The sequence below is a fragment of the Sinocyclocheilus rhinocerous genome, unplaced genomic scaffold (genome assembly GCF_001515625.1).
Source record: "Sinocyclocheilus rhinocerous isolate Xijiao unplaced genomic scaffold, SAMN03320098_v1.1 scaffold1802, whole genome shotgun sequence".
Lineage (NCBI taxonomy): Eukaryota > Metazoa > Chordata > Actinopteri > Cypriniformes > Cyprinidae > Sinocyclocheilus > Sinocyclocheilus rhinocerous.
Window position 1 is genome coordinate 206,360 of NW_015654351.1, and position 25,362 is coordinate 231,721.

At 37.8% G+C, this 25,362-nt stretch overlaps 1 protein-coding gene across 2 annotated transcripts in view; it reads left to right on the plus strand.

The window, feature by feature from the left end:
* LOC107716999 (ceramide kinase-like protein) overlaps positions 1–25,362 on the plus strand; it is a 60,553-nt gene that overhangs the window by 12,485 nt on the left and 22,706 nt on the right. For both annotated transcript variants that reach the window (XM_016523641.1, XM_016523640.1), the window contains exons 2-4: positions 2,966–3,199; positions 15,152–15,283; positions 20,460–20,523. In XM_016523641.1, coding sequence (XP_016379127.1) covers positions 2,966–3,199; positions 15,152–15,283; positions 20,460–20,523 — 430 coding nt within the window. The remainder of the gene's footprint in view (positions 1–2,965; positions 3,200–15,151; positions 15,284–20,459; positions 20,524–25,362) is intronic.

The following is a 25,362-nucleotide window of genomic DNA, read 5'->3' on the forward strand; positions in this document are numbered from 1 at the left end:
CAAACGCTCACTGATGCTCCAGAAGGAAAAACCATGCATTAAGAGCCGGGGGGTGAAAACTTTTGAATTTGAAGATCGGGGTAAATGTAATTTATTTTGTCTTCTGAGAAACATGTAAGTATCTCCTGTAGCCTCTGAAGGGCAGTACTAAATGAAAAAAATATGATATTTAGGCAAAATAAGAAAAATGCACACGCACACCCCCCGGCTCTTAATGCAATGTTTTTCCTTCTGGAGCATCAGTGAGCGTTTGAACCTTCTGTAATAGTTGCATATGAATCCCTCAGTTGTCCTCAGTGTGAAAAGATAGTAAAGTAACTATATCCCTATAGGCCCTATATATTAAATATAAGGCAGGTTTGATATCATTGTGTTTGGTTACAACTTCTAGACACTATTGCCTATGTCACGAAAAGCTCCCATTATTACTTAAATATTCCAGTAAAATTGATATTCAGAATAAGGTGTTTATGTGACACAACATTCCTAATATAGGCATATGCCAGTTGTCTTTTTTAGGATTCTTATTTGGATAATGATAATTGAGTAACCACCTTCACGTGATGCATACATAATTGGAATATGACCAAATTTAAATGAAATAATCGTGGGGAAAAAAAAAACATTCAGTGACTTTTATTGTGCAATGCTACGGCACTTCCAGTTCTCATTGCACAAAGAAACTGGAACAATCATTCATGAGCAAGTAGTTCTTTATCTTGGTTTTTCTTTCTTTCTAGCATAATTTCAGCTTACGTCAGCTTTCTAATACTTGCGTTAGCTTTCTAATTGCATCAGCAAAGCCACGTCAAGAGATTAATTTTGCTGCCAATTTTAAAGTAGTTGTTAAAGTTGCATCATTATTTCCTTAAAAATAGATTAGCAAATGTGGAGCTGTAAAGTGGCTAAAATATAATAGAGATATATATAAAAAAGTTTGTGTAAGCAAAAATTTATGGGCTCCCAAAAATAGAGAGAGCACAGTATTAGCAAAAAGTAAAGTTCCAATTGTGTGGCCTGTTTTTTGAGCAGATCAGCAGGAAACACCAGTCAGACTCATGCTTTTACCAGGTGTATTATCTCAATCTACATCTCATTGCTTCTACTTAGCGGCCCGCTCATTTAAACTCAATTTTCCTGCTCTTAATTGGAGGGACTAATTAGGTCCTATTGCCAAAGACTTAAAAAAAACTGAGAGCCCAGACCAACCTGACTAGTGCACATGCTGATAAGCGCTGCCTGAAAAGGGCAGTTGTACAGCAACATTTGGAGTCTCTCTATTAAAAGGGTGGACATGTGCAAAAACTGCAACACAATTAGCATCAAGCAGATAAGTCCTTCTCTAATCCTGTTTACGGTCGGCATCAGGCAGATGTGCCAAGATTGATTCGGACAAGGCACAGGCTTACTCTAATGTAGCAGGGAGAAACCCCCCTTTCAGCCTCGTCCTGGTCTCCACCTAACCTTCAAGACCCTCCCTCGCCCCCTCGGAGGAAGCTTCCTGTACACGGCCGTTAACACGGGCCACTTTGTCATTTGCCCCGGCTCTCGGAAAGCTCTGCCGTGAGAGATTATCTCCTATTCCCACTAATTCAACTGACTCTGGGTTTTTGTAGAGTGACCACAATGAAACGCAGCTTCGGAGTTAAATAAATAGAGTAGTGGAGGTATAGAGAGGTTCGAGCAGAAGCCTGAGTAGGAACAGATGGCGGCGGGTGTCCTGCGCAGTAATGTGAGAGGGTAGTTAATGTTCTGAAACGCGGAGGTGCGGCTTGGGGTGCTCCTAATGAAGAAAAGCTTTCACACGAGGAGAGAGACTGTCATTTAGAGAGGCAGCTACAGAACTCGGTCCATCTTGAAGCTTGGCGACAGATTTCAGTGTGGTTTAATTTGAGTTTGCCTGTGGGTAATGGTTTACAGCGGGGGGTCAGGGGAGAATAGGAAGCTCGTAGCCCAACGTAACGCTGGGGTATCAAGTGCGGCGCTGTTGAAAGTCTGAATTCTCACCCATTAAAACTTTATTGTGTTGTTTGTTTTGGTTCTCGTAGAAGAATTAAAGGGATAGTTCACTCAAAAATGAAAAGTCTCGTCATTGAATCATCATGATGTTGTTCCAAAGAAGAAATGTTAAACATATTTTGTCTATACAATGAAAGTCAAAGGGGTCTGTTATTGAGACTCCACTGATCTTTCTTGAATGGGCAAAAACAGTTCAAAGGTTTGGGGTCAGTAAGAAGTAATGAATACTTTATATTTAACAAGGACACATTAAACTGATCAAAAGTGACAGTAAAGACGTTTACATTGTTAAAAATTCTATTTCAAATAAATGTTGTTATTCTGAACTTTCTATGCATCAGGGAATTCTGGAAAAAAAAATCTGTTTCTACAAAAAATATTAAGCAGCACAACTGTTTTCAATGTTGGTAATAATAATAAAAAATGTTTCTTGAGCACCAAATCAACATATTAGAATGATTTCTGAAGGATCATGTGACCCTGAAGGCTGACGATTGCCATTGCAAGAATAAAGACATTTTAAAATATATTAAAATAGAAAACAGTTCTTTGAAATAGTAACAATATTTTACTTTTTTTTTTTTTTTGGTGAACTATGCCTTTAAACCCGTTTAATTGTCAAGTGCTACTTCCCTGTTATCAAAAAAAAAAAGGTCAACATAAAGAGCCAGTGTCATATTTTTCGTAAATCATATTTGCTTGTTGTTTTGAAGTAAAACTTTCTCCCAAGCACTTATGCTGAAGGTCATTTCCTACTAGATATGAATGCAAACCCACTGCCTGTGAATAAGTGCCGAAATGTTCACATTGGCATTTACATATTAGAGTTTTAAATTTAACCAGGCCTTTAAGGGTCAATTAGGGTGAAAAAAAAAACTACATTCAATTTAAACACATAACGTTAAAACCCATAATGACTTAAATATCTCTTGTGTGTTTGCTTTAGCTGACCGTGATGTTAAGAAGCAGGAAGAGTATGTGGAGCTTAAGGACGTGTTTGCTGTGAAGGTAAAGCGGCGGCGCTCTGCGGGGCAGCAGACGGGTGGAACTCTGCTGGGCATCACACTCTTCCAGTGCAAGAAGAAAGGGCTCAAACTCAAGGAACATGCCATCCACCTCAACAACCTCAGTGCGGACCACTGTGAGATTTGGTTCAAGAGCCTCAAAGAGATCCTCAGCGGTACGTTCACACGCCAAAGCTGCTCAACATCCACCAGACACTGAAAAAATAAGGTAACAAATCAAACATTAGGCATTTTAGAATTACTTTATCTTGGAGCTTCAGTGAATTTTATGACATGCAAACATTAACCTGGTCAACATTTGCTAAATTTTATTGTGTTTGCTGACATTTATTGAATAAAGATAGCCCAACCCAGTAATGAATCGGATACAATTACTCTGTACCTAAACCTAGTGAGTGTAGCATTTTAAGTGTGCTCTTGATGCAAGACAGTGTTAATTATGCTGTTTTCTAAGATACTTTTTATGCCGAATTCTGTGGTAGCATGTCTCATTTGCAGTGAAGGCAATCTCATAATGCACTGAAGAGAAATAAATATATCGAAAATGACGGAGAAAGTCAGGGAAATACTTACAACAACCTTTGATTAATCGAATTTAAATATCAACCAATTTACCCAATATTTGTGTGTGCTGTGTTCACTACAGCTCAAAAGTTTGAGGTCAGTAAGATTTTTTTTAATAAATCCTTTTTTTGAATGCTTTAAATTGATAAAAAAAAGTGAAAATAAAGATGGTTCTAACAAAAAATTAAATAGCTAAACTGTTTTCAACATTGATGATAATAAGAAATGTTTCTTGAGCACCAAATCAGCATATTAGAATGATTTCTGAAGGATCATGTGACACTGAAGACTGGAGTAATGATGCTGACAAATTCAGCTTTGCATTAAAGGAATAAATTCATTTTAAAATATTTAAATAGAAAACAATTATTTTCAGTTGCAATAATATTTCCCAATTATACTGTGTCTTACTGTGATCAAATAAATGCATAACAGATTTACTCAAAAACATTTGACAAAAATCTTACTAGACAATTTTTATGCTTATTAGAGTACTGTTTAGCAACATGTGAACACCAAACTCAAATCAAGTTAGCTATCTGTGACCCTGGACCACAAAACCAGTCATAAGGGTCAATTTTTCGAAATTGAGATTTATACATCACATGAAAGCTGAATAAATAAGCTTTCCATTGATGTATGGTTTGTTAGGATAGGACAATATTTGGCCGAGATACAACTATTTGAAAATCTGGAATCTGAGGGTGCAAAAAAATCTAAATATTGAGAAAATTGCCTTTAAAGTTGTCCAAATGAAGTTCTTAGCAATGCATATTACTAATCAAAAATTAAGTTTTAATATATTTGCTGGAGGAAATTTACAAAATATCTTCATGGAACATAATTTTACTATTTAATATCCTAATGATTTTTGGCATAAAAGAAAAATCAATAATTTTGACCCTTACAATGTATTTTTGGCTATTGCTACAAATATACCCCAGCGACTTAAGACTGGTTTTGTGCTCCAGGGTCACATTTGTCTCATTGAGCTGCCTATGTAGAGCATTAGACTCACTTGCTCATTGGGTTTTGGAACAGAGCCTGTGTATCACAATTAAATGATTTCTCAAGTATGCATCAGACCTACAAATATGATGTGAAATAATGTTCTAGGTGTGTCAGCAACATCCTGACTACACAAAACAGTCATGAATAAACTCCACGGACTGGATTATAAGGTACTCTTGTTGAGAAAGCCGAGGGGCACCATCTCTTTTGTGTGATGACCGTATCATTGTGTGGTGTGCCTGAGGGGGGGAGGGGGGTCGGAGGGGGTCTTGAAAGAGGTGGTGTTGGCCGCAAGGACCTGCTGGATCAGACTAGAGGAACAGGTTGGTCCTACGGCCTCCCTGGAGTTTGTAATTATCTGTGCTCCTCTCGCTAGCGTTCACTGCCAAGATGGGCCAGCGGCCTGCCTAGCGCTTCGCTGTGCTGCACGGGAGACAGGTGTCCTTCCAAATGCGTCAGAACTCTTCGTTCTCCGGTTCTCAAAAACCAGGGGGAGGGATGCAAGGAGGGGATTCAGTAAAAGCCCGTCTGAGACTCTCCCGAGGACCAACAAAATGATTTAGTATAAACTTCCTTCGTCAGCTAAACGAGCGTTGAGCATTCAGATGATGCCTTTGTGAAAATGAGCATGTGTAATCTCTGTTAATCCCGGTCTACAGACAATGCAGCGCTGCACATTTTCACTGATTTAATCTAGTGTCACAATTAGGCTGAAAGTTCAATTTCAGAAATCCTTCTTTGCCCGCTGTGCGCCCCACATAAATACCGGACACCATACAAGTAGTAGGCTATATTTAAAACCGGATTGGATATGAGATGTGAGTTTGGGACTAGATAATGGTGTGGGGGAAATCTCTGGAAAGTGTTTTTGTCCGACGAGGGCCTAGTCATAATGCTGTATTAACGCCAGCTAATCCTTGGCATTTCAGTTACAGCACTGAATAAGAGGTGATGTAACAGCAGCAGTGCTCAGGAGGTGCATTACTCACTGGGAATTAAGGAGGGGATTGTCCAGGCCTCACAACTTTATACTATCAAACCCTTCCCCCAGCTTGATGAATTCTTGTTAAAACTTTGGCCATGTAACTTCTTCGCATGAAAGTGTTTCTGAGCTGTAGCCCTTTAAAGATTGAAATGCTGGCTTTTTTGCGGGTAATTGCGAGTGAGGGCTGCATGTACTGTGGGTAGAATATGAATTAATTAACATAATTAAAGAATATGCCTTGAGGGAGCCCAGAGGAGAGAGGACATGCTTATTTAGTGCTGTGAGGAGAAAAATTAATAAGCAAAGATGAGATTCGTTGTGGTGTTTTACAATTGAATTGTTGAGACATTTCACAACCATTAAAATACAGTGTTTTAAAAAGTATATATCCTGTAGAATTAAACTGTATACAGTGGGTACGGAAAGTATTCAGACCCCCTTAAATTTTTCACTCTTTGTTATATTGCAACCATTTGCTAAAATCATTTAAGTTAATTTTTTTTCCTCATTAATGTACACACATAAAATTAGAATCACTTCTGGATCTTGTCTGTGTAAAGTTACATCCAGTCTTTCATGTTCATGACCTTGTAATGCTGGTAAACTTAGTCATTTTCCTCTCATAGGTATTAGTAAAATAGCCACAGCACTTACACAGCTAAAAATTACTTCTTAATTAGATACATTTTTAGTGAAAATATCTAAAACTTAAATCTTAAAATAACATAAATGTACTTTTTTACTTCTACATCAGATATTAAGACTTATTTTATAACAAGTGAAAAAGATCTGCCTGAAAACACTTTCTATCTATATCTATAGGGATATAGTCACTATTCTCTGAAAACACATAATATCATAATACTTTATATCCTATACAATGTGCTTTGAATGTAAATATAAGGAGTTTCAGATATTTCAACTAGAAGATTTGATCAGGATTAGGATTTTTTGCAGTGCAGATCAAGTAATAAACAGGGGTTTACTGAATAATTAATTTACACATGAGGTAATTTCAGTGATAACCAAACAGAATTACAAAAGCAATTAAAAATACATTAAAAAAACTTGCATTAACTTGCAACCTGAGGAAGGTCTTTTGACAGATATGTTGCTAAAAAATATTTATTATGATGATGACGCAAGTTTGAGTAGTGCAAGAATAGCATAGTAGTAATAGCATATTAGCAATAACATAGGCAGAAATAGTAAGAGTATAATGATAGTATGTTTTCCTGATTTCAGCCACAGAATTAAAACTCAAGTAAACATGCAATTGGCTGAACAAGCAAGAAAAAAGAAATCTTACTTCACTCATTCAGCTAAATTGTGCATCAGTTGTTTCTTCTTAAAAATTATGGATTTGTTTAACTAAACTCCAGAGCTATGACAAAATTTTTTTAGTAAGTCTGATTGTTTAAATGAGCAATATTTGATCATTATTCATTGTAAATGAAAGATTTCAATAATTTTGGGTCATGATAAATCCATATTTCAGTACATTCTCTCTTCTATATGTGACCCTGGACCACAAAACCAGTCATAAGGGTCAATTTTCTAAAACTGAGATTTATACATCATCTGAAAGCTGAATAAATAAGCTTTCCATTGATGTATGGCTTGTTAGGAAAATATTTTGCCGACATACAACTATTTGAAAATCTGGAATCTGAGGGTGCAAAAAAATCTAAATATTGAGAAAATTGCCTTTAAAGCACAATGGAGGGTGTGTCCCAGCTGACACTCAGCACAAAAGGTGAACGGTCCAAAAAAAAAAACTCAATTCCCAGTGTGATTTTATTCAAGGTGAGCCGTGAATGCCGTCCGCAGCATCGCCGTGTTTTTCTGACAAGCCATGTGATGTGCGCTGACACATGAGGTGCGGCTGCCCAGCTGACAGATTAAACCCTGCGGTCAGAGAGTGAGCGCTCGGGCCAGGCCACAGACCAAACGTTTGGGGAGACGGCCGACAACAATAGTAGCACCTGTACTACAGTCTACTCGGGTACGACGTAGTCCTCGAGTCGAACTGGAATAGACTCCTTGTGTCCTTAAACCCTCTTTTGAAAGATTAGTCTAGGCAGGTCAATCAGAGCCCGGGAAGCCCTCCGCGCTCTGCTCCGGACACATAATGTGCTCTTGGTGCTCTTGTCAAAGCGCGTGGTCACACTCCTGCGTCAAGCTGGACTTTATTGTTGCAGCCCTAAAGGGAGGAGAAAAGACAAACAGAGAGAGGAGAGAACTCAAGGGTCAAGCACCGGGTCCATCTCATTCCTCCAAAGGCTTTTGTGACCCATCTGAATTCATATGTGCATTTGGCATAAAGCACAACAGTGGCTATTGTGCGCCGCGCATGAAATTGCTTTGAGTTGTTTAACAAGATAATAGGGGAAGCGAAATCTCCCTCGGAACGCGATTTTAAAAACGCGTTCAGCATTTGAAGGAAGCTGGGCCTTGCGCGGCATTTACGTGAGCTGATGTACAATAGCTCGATAGCCGAGTGGATAATGTTACACATTAACAGGTTTTCCATTAAGTCAACCTGCGTATCCATGGTGACTCTTTCCCCTTGGCTCCTTGGAAACGGATCAGTCTGTGTATCTTATTGACTGGAGCGCTCTTACTTCAGCTGGGATGTTTTCTGGCCAGCCCAAACTCTGTTTAGAGTCGCTTGCTTTGATCCTGTTTTACATTAAAGGCAAAAAAGGTTAATAAAGAGTTAAAGGTTTAGTTCAAGTCCACAGTGACAGAGTTAAAGGGGTCATATGATGCGATTTCATTTTTTCCTTTCTCTTTAGAGTGTTACAAGCTAATTCTGGAATAATTTACTTACCTTCATGTCGTTGCAAACGCGTACGATCTTCCTTCTGTGGAGGAGTAAATATTTTCTATTTCTAATTAGCGACAAAAATTCAAGAATCACAATTCCAAATTGAATAATAAAACTGAAGTGTATAATATCTGCACCACCAGCACTGCCAAACAGAACTAAAACAACATTTAAAAAGTTAATGGTTTGTTAATAGCGAGAATTGAACCTTAAAATAAAGTGTGACCAAAAATCCTTCAAAGAACATAAACATGTATCTGGAGTTGAAGTTTAAGATTGCTCATAAACTGTTAGATCTGTTTATAGCCTTTGTACCTTTAGGGTTACAACAACTTATCACTTGGGCAAGAGCCTTAAAGGGAGAACTTTGTGTCTTATCTACCTCTAAAAGGTGTATATTTGTACCTTAGAGTAGTAATGTGTACCCTAAAGGTACTACTATGAGTCCTTTAGGGGTAAATAAGGAACAAAGATGTCCCTTTTATGGTGCTGTCCAAGCTGTTAGTGACAAGCTGTTGTAACCCTAAAGGCACAAAAAAAATTTTTTTCCTGTGAGTGTCCAAATTAAATAAAATCTTGAGGTGCCTAAAGATTCCCACCCCCAAAAATGCCGCTGTGAGAGGTATCTGGGTCTCTGTCGGGACGTCTCAGGGTGGACAGATGCTCCTGTGGGCTCTGCTGTAGGTACGACTGCAGTATCACTTTCACTGAGTGCTGCTTGTGGATTTTTTCTGCGTATTCCCAATGGATCTTCCCCATTTCTTTGTCTGTCACACCCGCCCCCAGATAGACGTGTACGCAGACATAATGGAGGCACCTAACACATGGTGCTGTTTTTTCCCCTCTCTGCCTAATATTAGGAAAGGTGTTATTGTCCACACCGAGAACTACAATGGCTGTAATTGAACAATATGCATGTGCGTCCCATGTTTTAACATGGAATAATTAATAGAATGCATTACACTCTTAATTTTCTTCTCCGAGCATCTCCGTTCGTCTCATTATATGGCACCTGTGTGAATTAATTGTTCCAATGAAAGCAAGTGTATTGATTTGAAGCCCAAACCTCCACCGCAGTTCCCCACCTCATCTAGCGGTTGGAGCAGCTCCTGCCTGGTGATGTCTCTGCTGGAGGGGACAAATCTGGAGAGGGCTGGGTCTCCCCCACTGCTAATGCGCGCTAATGCCAGTCCCTGACACCATGCCAGATGCTCCGCTCTTGGCAGAGGATCTAAGAAAATGTCGAAGCACTCGTCCCCCGTATGGAGATCTCACGGCCGGTAGGAAAGCGGGACAGGACAGTGACGCTCTTTTTCTCTCACCCATTCCATCTCCTGTATGGCCCCCAGATCTCTTACCTCCCCTCGGGCCTGCCGGATCCAGCTCCTCTCCGATCCTGACCTTTCCCACTGCAAGGCCCCAATCTGGGCTTATCCGTTGGAGGGCTCACTCCCCTCGCCAGTCAGCCAGCCAGCCAGGGATTTCAGGGCAAAAATAAGACATCTGTTCTTGAGGATTAGCAAATATTCTGTGCACCCCAGAAAGCCCGTTTGGGTATTGTGGGCTCAGCGAGTGGAACGGTTTATGGGTTACTTAAGTGCAGTTTGATGACTGTGTTATGTATGTTGTGACTCTCTTGTCCTCTATGTGCCTTTTTAAGTGGTCTTGGCCAAATTAATAGGATGCCATATCTTTTCTGTTCATCTGTCCATCCATTGAGTCTATCTATCTATCCATCCATCCATCCATCCATCTATATATCTATCTATCTATCTATCTATCTTTCTATCTCTCTCTCTCTCTCTCTCCCTCCATCCATCCATCCATCCATCCATCCAAAAGGCTTCTCAAATCTTCTCAAAAGGTTTTCCTCCAAAACTTTCAAACAAGGATTTGTCAAGCTAATATTTAAAGTTTGACTTTATGAATTTCAATTTATTTTAAATCTACTTCCTTACATTTAAAACCAAGCAATTTATGTGGAATTCAAAAGCATTCTCCTTCTGAATTCTACAGGCCACATAACCCAGAAAACAGAATTAATTCACAGTCACACAAATTATGCTGCACTGTAATATGAAGCATCTATGCCTTGCAATCAAACCATGACTGGACCGCATAGTCAGTCCTCTCATTAGTGCTGTGGGCGAGTGTTTACGGGCAGTCCTGGGGCTTTGTTTGTCTCTGAAATCAATGTGTAACCTGACCCCACTTTCAGGTAATTTACCCCTGATTATGGGAAAAGTGCTCCCCTGTGCCGAATCATCTTCTCCGCAGGGAGACCCTCAGCCACACCATTCAGATGCTCCTTACCTTTCCCATCAGCACCCTCTGAGCCCCCTGAGACGGGGGCTGGACAGAGACAGATGTAGCTACCGTGTTGGGTGACATTAGCCGGTCTTGATAGCCCTCAGGGGTAAAACAGTCTTAAGCCTCTGAGTCATAAAGCGGCTGTATCACCGCAGAACGTGCTGACCTCATGGAATGTCCGCAGGTGGCAGAGACACATGTCTGAAATGTGGACGTCACTACAAAGCTATTGAGAGGACAAACAGAACCAACTTGCTCACATGAAGGGCATAATACATTTGGGTGAATGTCAACGAAAACATGCCCAGGTCATATTTCATCCAGGTCATATACACTTTCAGAAAACAAGGCATAAAGGTTTCACTGAATGGTACCCTAAGGTAAAAAAGCTAAAAGGTATTTTGTACCTTATTTACCTGTAAATGGTACATATTAGTACCGTAAAAGTATATATTAGTACCTAAAGTCTACAAATATGTACCGTTTAGGGGTAAATGAGGTTCAAATATGTACTTTTTAGCTTTTGTACATTAGGGGACATACCCTAAGTGACAATGACAGCTTTTTTTTTGTAAGGGTGTATAAAGGGTGTGTGTATGTGTATGTAAAAAAAAAATTATAATATATATATATATATATATATATATATATATGGATTTTTAATTTCTTTTTTTTTTTTTATATACACTCTTACTCTTACATACAATTTTCATTTTCTGGAATAAAAATTATTATTACTATTATTATTACTTGTTTTATTATAAATATTTATATTTTAACATTGAATTACTTACATAACATTACTTTTTTGTGAAATGTGACCCAGGCACATTCTAAACATGTTTTGTGAAATTCACCCATTTAAGTGAAAAATAGGAATAAATAGAATACCTTAAAGCTTTACCTCAAAACTACAGAATTGATTAACGTCAGAACACAATATTTAGATGAGTCGTCTGGTGTCCCCAAAAGGTTATAATTAACGTGTGAACACAGGTTGTCTGAAGTCTTCCAGGCTGCTAATCACAGTGGCCTTTTGTGGGAACACAAACAGGACTCATGGAGGTGAAACCTGAGTGTGGCCCCTTCGTCTGAATTGTCTTTCAGCGAGCTCCTGGGAGCCACCGTGCATCGCTCACACAAACATGGGATTATGTGCCATAGTAACACGGTATCGCGCATACAGATGGGCTACGTCCCCACTCTCCCTTCTGTGGTGTTTAGATTTATCCTGAACTCCAGCTCAGATATAATCATTAAAACAACAGAAACATAGTTTCCTGTTTCAGTGTAATGAATTAATAAGAGACGAGGGCTCTGTTCCAATACCTTGTGAGCCGTCTCGCTGTCTAATGCCTACGTAGACAGCTACCTTCTAAGGCAGGATCCTAACTGGAATAGAACCTAAACTGATTTGGAACATTCTGTATATACAAGTTTGGTGTTAGCATGTTGTGAAGCTAACAATGTAATATGCTGATAAACAACAATTCATATACAATAAGCTCTAATAAACTGAATAAACAAATAACCACAGTCAAGCACCAATACTATTCTTGCAAAAGAGGGAATAACTCCTGAAATGAATGAATGAATGAATTAATCTTTTTGTGATTGTCTTGTACATAATCAGGACAAGAAAATCTATTAAAATAAAATAAATATTTTCATAATTTAAAATAAAAACCAATAAAAAATAATTTTCATAATTAAAAATAAAACATGAACAAACATTTTCATAATAAAAATAAACATTGTCATTATATATATATATACAGTATATATATACACACACACAGTGCCGTGAAAAGGTTTTTCCCCCTTCCTGTTTTTTAATTTTTTTGCATATTTGTCACACTTAAAAGATTCAGATCATTAAACAAATTTTAATATTACACAAAGATAACCTGAGTAAATGCAAAACGCAGTTTTGAAATAATTATTTAATTTATTAAGGGGAAAAAGCTGTTTAAACCTGCCTGGCACTACTTGAAAAAGTAATTGCCCCCTAAATCTAATAACATTTGCAATATTTGTTATAAATTCTTGCTGTCATATATACATTTGTAAAAAACATTTCTCTCTTTTTTTGTCAGCAATCTTTTCACCAAGTTCACTGCAGTGCATTTTTGGGATTACCCTTTCTGCAAAGTGTACATAAGATGCAGTACACATTATGCATCATAGAACGCAGTATGGTTATGCTACCTACCTTTTAGCATAGCCATTGCCTCAAAATATAAAATATAATATAATATATTATAAATAATGCTGTCTATATAGGTAGCACACAAGGTTTTGGAACAGTAAGTATCTTGGGAAAACCAGAGACTAAAAGGAGACTTTATAAATAGCATGTTTTGTGTGGGCATTTTGAACTACCTTTATGAAACGATGATGCAAATGTGGCCACTAAATCTGATGCAATAGATTTCCTTGTTTTCATGTGTCGTGCGGTGGGCCCGAAGCCCCCTTGGTGAGGATGAGGTTTACTGAGCCTCCTGAGCCCCATTCACAGCAATAACAGCAGCGGTGGTGCCGCCCCTCTGCACCTGCTCCCCGCGTGGACCCCACCGTCCCGGCACCGCGGCCCCCAAGAGCCACATAGTGGGAGATGGGATCAGCGTCCCCACGCTGAGCGAGACTCGCAACCTTCTTTCAAGATCCCAAATCCCCCCAGCCTCCCCACCTCACATCCTGCATCTACTTTGGTGCACGTTTTGTGCCTATTTGAACTGTGACCTTGGGCACCCCCTGGAAATCCTGCGCTGTGATGTCAGCAGGGGGTACGGTGGAGGGCAAGCCGAGGGTAGCGGCTCGTTAGCAGGTCGAGGGTCGAGAGCTTCAGGGGCCGGATTAGAGTAATGAGGGAGATGATGGAGGAAGGAGAGAGAGAGCGTTGAGCTTCACCTCAGCTTCCATCGATCTCAGGCACTCCAGGAAGGCCGGGAGAGATAGCAGCTCCCTAATTTCTGCTAATTATGATCCACTGTTACTCAATACTGGATTCTCCCTGCAAAGAAGGAAGTACAGAAAATAGTGAATCAAACATTGATGGCAAATCCTGGGAAAAAAGTATTACAGTTTTCAAAAAAATATTAAGCAGCACAGCTGTTTTGTAGATTGATAATAAGAAGAAATGTTTCTTGAGCAGCAAATCAGCATATTAGAATGATTTCTGAAGGATCATGTGACACTGAAGACTGGAGTAATGATGCTGAAAATTCAGCTTTGCATCACTGGAATAAATGACGTTTTAAAATATATGAAGAGTTAATTTGCAAAAACAGATAACGTTGTTTTTAAAAATGTTCAAAAATCATGTTTTTTTATCCTGCATTCCAATTATTATCAATCAAAGTGCAGTTGGGTTGTTTTGATTACATAATAATAACAAAAAAAATACAACTAACTAACACAATAAAACACAATAAATAAAAACATAACACAATAAAATCATGATTTATGAAAATTCATAAAAATTGAGTTATTTGTTTTTGCAAATAAACTCTTCATATGAAAATACGAAAAGTTATTTTTAATTACATTTTTTAAACTATATTTTAGATAAATTAAATGCAGATTTGGAGAACATAAGGGGCTTTTTTTCTAAAACATTTTTTTCAATGTTTTACCGACCCCAAACTTTTGATTGGTAGCGTAGGCCAGGTGCACATGGACATATTTGCTGTTTGGGATTGACAACAGTATTTACTAACAGATGCAACTGTCAAACTGTCCTGTTTGTCCTCAGATTGACCAGATAACCGAAATCAAGCACCTCTTCTGTTCTTGCAAAATCAGATAATAACCCCTGTAAAAATAAATAAAATAATAAAAGAAAATAAGAATAAATAAAAATCAAATACATACATGTATATATATATATATATATATATGCATGCAGTATATTTCAGATTTAGCTCATTCTGGGTACAAATTTGTACCCATATAATATTCACATATAATGCCTTGACTACCCCACTTTATAGTTATTGGCATCACTCATCAAAACCACATATCACATATCAATGGACCACTTCTCCCACCACAAAAACGTGAACAGAGAGAGACCAAGAGCCTACATGGTGTATTTATTGAAGCTTTCTCCTCATTCTTGGCTGACGTTCAGCTGCTGTAAACAACAGACACTGATCTGACCTTTTCAATTGGTGGAGACTGAACTCACACTGTGTGAGAGCCATTCTGCAGCAAGGGTGGCAGACAAAAGCTGAACTCACGACAAGAAATCGTTATTATGTAGGACAGGGGCTTTGGCTCACATTAACAGATGTGCACTTCTCTAAACTGGATGAGTATCAAGCACTTAAATGAATGCCCATGGGATTCATGACACAAGGGGATTGATGAATCTTCCCGCTCTTTGTTGTTTTCTTTGCTCTGCAGGTTTTAAGAACCGTCCCAAGTCTCTCAAAGTCTTCGTGAACCCCATCAGCCACAAGAAAGAGGCGTACCAGCTCTACCTGGACGAAGTTGCCCCGCTCTTCAAGCTGGCTGACATAGAAGCCGATGTGACCAGTAAGTCTCATGCATCTGTATTATACAGGATAACAAACAGTTACATAGGTAGCTTTTCTTCACTGTTTCAGCTTGAAATCATCATGCACAGGTGACTGCCGCCCCCTCAGGCCTCACTCGAGGTCGAAGTGCATTAACGTCTGCCCTCAGGGTCTGTTCACTCATAGGATTTATCCCTCAGTGCTCAATAATTCCCTATATGCTAACAAGCTGGTGCTTTACGCCATTAGGCATTGGCAGTGGATCATAGGAAATCAATATTTTAGGGTGAGGAATGTCAAGGTCCCTATGTTAATGCATCATTTGAATGCACACTTAAAAGCAAAATTAATCATGTTTACCATTGTAATTGCCATCTCTCCATGCAATTTACTAAAAACCAACGTTAAAGGAAAAACAAAATATTAGATTTGACTTATACTATATCAGAATATCCTGCACTGACCATTTTTTTATTCTAAAAATGCTTGAAATGAAATACTTGAGAAGCAACACTGCACACGATATTAAAACTTGTTTTCATAGATTCATAAAATGAATTTAAATGCATTTCGTCTTATTGCACTAGCAATTTTTTTTTCCACAGATTTGTTTTTAACTTGTTTATACTTAAAACAAGTGGATAGAAACTGCCAGTACAGTAAAACAAAGTACACTTGTGTTACTGATGCATGCTCTGAAAACATATTTACGTATTTAATATGCAGTGATGCTTTTTCATACATTTATCTAGTTTAAAAGGATTTTTACATATTTTAACTAGAAAATTGGACAAAACATTGCTAAAAATAGGATTAGTGTAGAATATTAAGAGTGGGCCATCAAGTAACCACCTAGCAACCACTCAGAACACCCTGGCAACCGCATAGCATCACACTAGCCAACATTCCAAACTTTATTATAACTGTGTGCTGCAGTTACATCATCTGCTGCTTTAAATGCTCAAGCTTTTTAAAGTCAGTTGGATTCTGATTGGCTGTCAATTTTATCATTCATCAGTTGAAAAAAGGAAAAGGTTGTGAAAGTGATACCAGTAATTTTGTTCCTCTGTGTTATATTTGTGATGTGGGCTTCCCTATTCTCATTGAATTAGAATAATTATTAAAACTTCATAGTTATTGTTGTCATTCTTGGTGTGAACAGCCATTAATTTGAATGAATTTGTACAATCTTATTCTTACATTTTCATACTACGATCTGCTTACGCCCCACTGGTGGTTACATTTAGGGGAATAACCTCATGCTTGCTTTGTTCTAAAAATCGTATGCTTCCGTACGAATACAGATAAGTTTATCAAGCTTTTTTTTTTTGTGTTAGCGTGCGCTTTTGATTTGGGTTGCTGTAGCTAAATCAGTACAGTTTGGTGCTAACAACTCCAAAAATCATTCCTAGGAAATACACATACTGATAAAATGTACTATCTACCAAGTACATACATGTAATAGTGATGCTTATGAATATGCACAAATGTTTCATACAATCTGCTTACCCCACAGTTAGGTTTGGAAGGGGGGGCATTCATGTTTTTTTAAATTTTTTTTTATTGTTTGCTCCCATATTAAATCACATTACGCAAATTCAGACAAAATCACCACCTCGTATAATAGATATGTTGTCTCATGATTGGGTAGAGTTATAAAATGTATGTGTGTAAACGTAACTGATAAAATGTATACTGTCTACCGAGTGCATACATGTAAATGCATATGAATATGCACAAATGTTTTGCACGATCTGCTTATGCCGTGCTAACAGTTAGGTTTAGGGGAAAACCTCAATGCTTAATTTTTTTCCAAAAATCATACGTTCCCATACAAATCAAATTGTACGAATTCAAATGAAATCACCACTTTGTAAAATAGTTACGTTTTCCCATGAGACTGGATTGAGTTAATCAAATTACTTTGCTTTATTAAATTTGGCTTTCTGTAGCAAAAACTGATCAAATGAATACCATCTACAAGTTACAGTTATTTTGCTTTTTAAAATTTGTGTTGGGGTTGCTGTAGCTCAAACAGTAGAGCATGGTGCTAGCAAAAACATTCTCAGGAAAAGCTTGAACTGATTAAATGCATACAAATGGGATGCTTATGAATATGCGCAAATGTTTGCACAACCGAGCTCTCCTTTTCTTTTATTCCCACCTCTCTCGATATCTCTCTGCAGTATGTTTGAGGTTGTGTATGTGTGTGTGCTCATACTGGAAGTAGCAGCTGTACAACACTGCTGTGGATGGTCCTAAATGCATCTCACACTCATAATGACAGGAGAAGTGTATCCTCCGTCAGTAACCTGACCCAAGGGGAGGGACTGCACCCATCTGTTCTAACACAGTGTGGGACTCCCCCCTCTCCTCCCCTTTACCCACCTCCTCACACACACACACACACACACACACACACACACACAGGACCCCATACTATATATGCATAGACATCCACACACTACTACACACACACCCGAACACGCACCAGGCGCCCCCTGCTTTTGGGAAGGGGACTCCACAATCTGTGCTCTAATGAATGTGGCTACCTGATTCCAGAAGCCATTTGAACAGTAATAGAATCCGTTTCCTGATGATGTGCTCCCGAGGGCAGAGGCTGAGAGCTCGAGGTGGAGCCATTAAACAACATTTTACCTAATAGAAATTAAATATCTCATTCTGCCGCTCGCAACGCAGAGCTTTGAGAAGATACGTGATCGAATTATCTCTATAGACTTTGTGAGAGATGAACAGGCAATATTAGCGAACTGTTGTGTTTGAGAAAAGCAATTACAGTGTGTAATTCACAACCCATCTGTTCTAACACAGTGCGGGACTCCCCCCTCTCCTCCCCTTTACCCACCTCCTCACACACAAACACACACACACACAGGACCCCATACTATATATGCATAGACATCCACACACTACTACACACACACCCGAACACGCACCAGGCGCCCCCTGCTTTTGGGAAGGGGACTCCACAATCTGTGCTCTAATGAATGTGGCTACCTGATTCCAGAAGCCATTTGAACAGTAATAGAATCCGTTTCCTGATGATGTGCTCCCGAGGGCAGAGGCTGAGAGCTCGAGGTGGAGCCATTAAACAACATTTTACCTAATAGAAATTAAATATCTCATTCTGCCGCTCGCAACGCAGAGCTTTGAGAAGATACGTGATCGAATTATCTCTATAGACTTTGTGAGAGATGAACAGGCAATATTAGCGAACTGTCACAATTGAGAGAAGCAATTACAGTATGTAATTCAAGGCTATTTTCTGATAACTAAAGCTTCTACATGGAAATCTCATTTTTGGGAATTTTATGGTAATTTAAGAGTCTAATTTAGCATTTTATGTGCTTAGACCAGTTTTAAACCTACTGTAAGTTTGATTTTGAACTAAAATGAATGATATTTCACAGCTCAGGGCAGAATGTAGCTCAGTCGGTGAGATGTGAAAAAGGGTAGTGGTTTTGTTTGGCAAGGTCAGGGCCACATGATCCTTTAAGTTCACTTTGATTTGCAAGCTCTCCCCCTACAGGTCAGCACTAAGAATTGAACTCAGAATGTCTGGAACAGCATACTAACATACTGCTATTTCTGCACTGCATCCCACAATGCAATAGCTTTTATTTTCATGTCATGAATGAACAGGAAATAATATTAGTGGCATTATTCTTTAAGCATATTTTGAATCTGGTGATGTTTTTACACAAATTTTGATTTAAAAAATTCAAATTCATTTTTATTTATGAGATGATAACTGCATGTTTATTAATCGCAAACAAGAGCAGTCAACCTCAGTCTCTCTCTCTCTCTCTCTATATATATACGGTATATAAACACTACTAAAGGTTTGAAGTCAGTATGATTTTTTTAAATGAATTATTTTATTCAGCAAGGACATGCTAAATTGATCACAACTTTTGTCATTTTTACAAAAAAAAAACAATTTTGAACTATTTATCAAAGAATCCTTATCAAATCAAAAATGAAATGAAAATGTATCATGGTTCTTAACAAAAGTATAAAGTTTTCAACATTGATAATAATCAGAAATGTTTCTTGAGCAGCAAATCGGCACATTAGAATGATTTCTGAAGGATCATGTGACAATGAAGACTGAAGTAACGGCTACTGAAAATGTACTTTTGCCAACACATGAATAAATTACAATAAATACATTTTAAAATCTATTAAAATAGAAAAAAGTTATTTTATTTGTAGTATTATTCCACAATATTGCTGTTTTACAGTATTTTTGATCAAATAAATGCTGCCTGGGTGAAAATGAATTTAAAAAATGAATAAAACTCATACAACAAAAAAATAAACAGTTTAATTTAAAGCTATAATCACATGATCTTCTGTCCCCACAATTGTGTGCAGGTTCTGTAGTCTGTGTGCTTCTGTTTAGGAGCTGGTACCAGGAATAGCCAGGCATGCCATAATGAACAGACACAGCACTTGCATCTCTGTGTGCATCGTGAAGCACGTTCTTAAACAACAAAAAAACATCCATCTGCAAGTGTCACATCAGCCACGGTGAGCCCTTTGATGGTTGGTCACAGCTGGGACCTGCTCCATGGTGGAGGTGCCCCAGAAAATGCTAAGTGGGGCATGGGCGTGTACAATGCCATCTGCGGCGTGCCACCCCTCTTCCCCCGCATTCAGTGGCATTCTTCCATGCCACACAGGCCAGGGGTTTCTGCCACACGTCACCAAACCTGAATCCATAATTCTACTGGATCAAGCCTTTATCCAACAAACTGACCACATTTAACCCTATTTTTTCGGACCTGTGACCCTCTGATTACCTTGTTACCCAAGCTATGTCACAGCACTGCAGTAACTGCAAACCACACAGTGAATGCTGGGAACAATCTTGACCTTGTTTTGTGCAGCTTGGGCAAGCTGAACACAAGAGCGGTCGCCTCTTTGTACCACAACTCATATTCTTGATTAAAAATGCAAACAGCATGCAAGTATAAATTCTGTTTTACAGCCAGGACCATATGTTCGGCTTAAGCCATTTGCCAATGCCTGGAAAAGGGTACTAAAGGCAGTTTGGAGTGCTTTTTTTTTTTTTTAAACCAGAATTTGGGAAAAAACTAAATGGATTTCATAGAGCCCTAGAAATGTTCTTTTTTTTTTTTTTTTAAACATTAACTCTTTCTTTTCCACAGTCACCAAGAGAAAGGGCCACGCACTGTCCATTCTGAAAGACTGCAGCTTGGAAGACTATGATGGGTATGTATACTTCATGACAACAACAAAAACAACAACAAAATAATCTCCAATGGTATGATTCAGTCTATGAAACATTTTAGCAGTGGGTTGGTTCAGTGCATTTAAACTATCATAAATATATGCTTTGCTTTTTAAACAAATATATTCTTTTTCAAATCATGTGTTATATATATATATATATATATATATACACACACATATACATATATATGCATGCTAATAATCCATACCATGTTTTTTTTATTTTACAGTAATGCAAATGATTTTTTTCCTCATGGGGTTATTTTAGCTAAGTAAAACTAAACCTAAGTAAATAAAAATAAATAAATAAATAAATAAAAGAACTTAAATATAAAAAAAATTAAACTAGCTAGCTCAGCTATTTGCCAAGGAAATATTTCACATTTTCATTTTGTTTAACTCGATGTACTAAAAATAACAAGTCAAATAATAAGTCAATTAATGAAATATACAAAGTTATATTTAAAATCGAAACTAATAAAAATGATAAACATGACAAAATGAAAATGGAAAAATAAAAACTCATTTAAAGTAATAAAAAAATATCTCAATGATCCTAAAATAACAGTGGCCTCTCTTAACAAACGCTAAATGAGCTGAACCAAAAGATTAGCAAAAGTAAACTAAACTAATTAAAAGGAATTCTGTCATCAAAAGTGTCATTTATGGTAATGTCCAAGTCGCTCTTTTCCATACAGTAAAAGTAAATGGTGACCACGGCTGTCAATCAAGATTTTGGTCACACTTAATTTGGGGACCAATGCTCACTATTAACTAGCCATTAATTATGACTTTTGCCTCAATAAACTCCTAATTTACTGCTAGTTCTAAACTAGTTGTTAAGTTTAGGTATGGGGTAGGATTAAGGGATATAAAATGACCAATTACCAATATGCTAGTAATATGCATGCTAATAAGCAACTACTTAACAGTGAAAAGTGGTCCCTAAACTAAAATGCATTTTATGCCTTTACTGGATTGGACAATATAGAGATCAGGCATGAAAGTGGTGAACAGCATCGGCGAAAGACTCAAGCCCGAAATCGAACTTGGGTCACTGGAGGTGTAACTGCGCTGTATGACGGAGTGCAGCTCAAGAGGCTATTGTTTCCGACGGGATTTCCAATTAATAAATACATTTTAGTCTATTCATCACAGAAAGCTATCATACGGTTTCAGAATATTTGTAATATAGCGCACAAATTGCATGGACTACATGTAGTCCTTTTGGGAGTTTGTCAACCTCTGGTCACAATATGGAAGAGAACGGTCATTCTTTTATATAAGACAGCAAGGAAGAAAAAGCATGAGAAAAGGAGAACTGTCCCTTTAAAGGCCATTTTATGATGCGAGTGAAGATGGCATGGATTCAAAGCCAGATGACAGAGTAATCCTGCCTCTCTCGAGGTGACATTTAGCCTTAATAAATAAAGTAGTGTTTGGGACAGAGAGAAGAGAGAGAGAGAGAGAAAAAGGCAGAGGTGGAATTTTGCAAAATGAGTGATAATACTTTGATTGGAGCGGCGTGCCGCGGGGCCCAGTGCGGAGCTCTCCGGTAGAGCAGGTCTCTCCGGTGCGGCTCGGCAGGTGGCTCCTTAATTACCTGTTCTGGAAGCAGTGATGAAGTACCGCCATCCAGCCGACCGCGGGTGCGGGGCATCGCTCACACCACATCGTACGGTCTCTCTCCGCGTGCTCCAGTACTTCTCACAATTAGCTCCTCTTAAATATCTCCGGCCCCGGCTTAACGCTCATCCGTTACTGACGCCCTACTGTTCCGCTGCATCCTCTGAGCTCGGTGGGAGGGGACGTGCTGGGTCTGGCACAGTGGTCTTTGATTAAAAACACAGCGTGCAGGTTCACGGCAGTGACAAAGGGGCAAGGGCAAGCGCCGAGCAAAGAACACATTCACGTTGAATGGTGATTAATCTGTGGTGTATGAAGGTGGTAAGAGGGCTTGGTGGCCGGGTTCTTGCAAATCTAGAAATAAAGAGACCAGACACTGTAAGAGGTCGAAGTGGAACTTCAACAGTAAGATGAAGTTTGCGCAGGAAGACGTAAAACCACAGGGTTGAGGATCAAAGACGTGGTGTCGGTATTACCGTGAGGCCTATAGGGCTGGGTGATATCACAATATATTTACTGATGATAGAGATGTGTGCAGGACTGCTTTATATAATTTATATGTGAGAGTGATGAAGAAACATGGAGCAATGAGAAAATAGAGAGCATGAAGTATTCTAGATGAAGTCCAGATTAGGAAAAACGGGTTGATTTTAGTGGTCTATAGCAATTTGCCACATTAATATTAAATTTAATTGATGTGAAGCTGTTTTTGCACCAAGAAAAAAGGGGGAAAAAAGAGGGGAAAAATGTTGAAAAAAAGAAAATAGTATTTTTTCTGCTTTAATATAAATATTATTATTTTCTGCTTTAATATTAATAGAAATAAATATTTTTAAAATATTATCTTATTGTTACTATTTGGGGTCTGTAAAACATTTTTTTTAATGTTACATTTTCTTAGGCTCACCAAGGCTGTATTTATTTGATCAAAATGAAGTAAGAACTTTAATATTGTGAAATATTATTACCATTTAAAATAACTATTTTCTGTTTGAATATATTATAAATGTAATTTATTCCTGCGAGGGCAAGGCTAAATTTTATATATATATGCTTGGCAAGAACAATTTATAGAGTGTTTTATTAGAAACATTAAAACACACCATCTTCAACACCTCAGCAAAAGCAAAAGAAAAGAAGAAACTTGAATAATTCCCCACATCCCATTTTTTCCCTGTCTAGGAAATGTTACACAGCGCTCTAAACTCAGTCCCCTGTCCTCATTCCTCTGAACTCGATTAATTAACCTCTGAAGAATTAATTCTGCAAAGGTAATACTAATCACACGTTTTTTCATTAATAGAGCATCACTCATTAATTACTTCAGCAACTGATGCTTCCACCAGTTTAAATGGTGTGCTGCCATTTCAGTTATGTCTCACGTGCCACACACAATAGACGTTAAAGTGATGGCACATCAGCGATAGATGCAATTATTCCCCTCACACATTTGTGGTAATTATCAGCACCCTGAATGCAAAGACCTTATTTGTGCAAATTTTAATGCCATCACATTGACTGCTGATAGATGGGAAGTGAGATAAGTGGCAAAATATTAGACTGACATGCAGTGTTGAGGAACGTTACTTTACGTGTAATCAGTATGTTACATTACTTTTGCATTTGTTTTTCTAACCATCAGCTCCCCAATACTCTCTTTCCTTCAAAATGGAAGCCGTATGCTTTACTTTCAGGCATTTTTATATTGAAAATTCTATTTTTACTTGCCTAATATAAGCTATAATAGCTCTCAGACAAAGAAAAAAAAAAGTACAAAACTGGGGCAGTACACTTTCAAAAGTTACTAATATGTACCATTGGGGAGTAAATAAAGTACCCCAATTTACCTTCCATTGCATTGATGGCTTTGCACCTTTTTCTGATTTACCTGATTGTTATTGCAATGTCACAAATCACAAACACATGACAAACCCTGATGTCATATTTTCGACAGAAAATTGATATATATATATAAGACTTTGGCATAGCCATTTTTTCAGGATTTGGATGAACAAAGTTTAATGAACAGCATTTATTTATTTATTTATTTTATTTTATTTTTCAGAATAGAATTGTATTGTAACATTATACACGTCCTTACTGTCACTTTTGGTAAATCTAATGCATCCTTACTGAATAAAAGTATTAATTTATTAAAATATTTACTGACTTGTATGTACTGATTTATAATTTAAATCAAATTCTGATAAGATTATATAACTGCTTAAAAAAAGAGCAATATTAAATCACAGAATAATGTTATCAATAAAAGTGATTACATCAAACCTACAGAATTTTACAGAAAAAAAAAAAAACTCAACTCAAAGTAATGCTACTGAAAATTTTTGTTATCGGTGAAGTGTGTAAACATACAGTAATTGCAAAGGTTTTTTCTAACATTGAACAAACATCCACCTTAAATTCACCCAGTTGGCTGAGCCAATTTTACTGTGTAGAGCTGCTCAAACACTTCAACCCACAAATATTTTGTAGTTGTCTCTGCATGTTAAGCTGAAATGAGAGAAAATTTTTTAACATTAAGTTAGTAGCATTACTGCTTTAGTTACGCCTTTAGTTACTCCTCAGTTATGACCTTGTGGCATCATACATCATATCTTTGCACTTATGCGAATAGATTTCATTACAGATAATAGATTTCTCTTGTTCTTGTACAGCGCAGTTCTAAGACTCAAGACTTAACGCTGAGGATAATGCCTGGAATTTCGACATCAGTCATGATCTGTCTGTGTATTCCAATTTCACAAAGCTTATTCTTTATCGAGGATTATAGAAATGATGCTCTGATGATTTTTGTTGAAATTTAATTTTCTGTCAGCATGACAAATCACTGAGGATATCTAAGCTACTTAACCCGATGGGGGAAAAAGAGAGAGAAAAAAGATCACTCTTTCTGTTGTTTGCTAAACAGGATAATCTTCAAGCAGGGAATGTGTGTCAGTACTATTGTTACAGCCACATGGGGCACGTTTCAATCACACGATAGTGCTACACAGAGTGGTCTTCACAGGGATAGCTCGCTCAAAAAATAAAAATTGTCATCATTTAGTCACTCTCATGTTGTTCCAAATCTGTATGACTTTCTTTCTACTGTGGAACACAAAAGAAGATATTTTGAAAAGTTAGTTATTGTACATATACACACACATACATACACACATATATATATATATA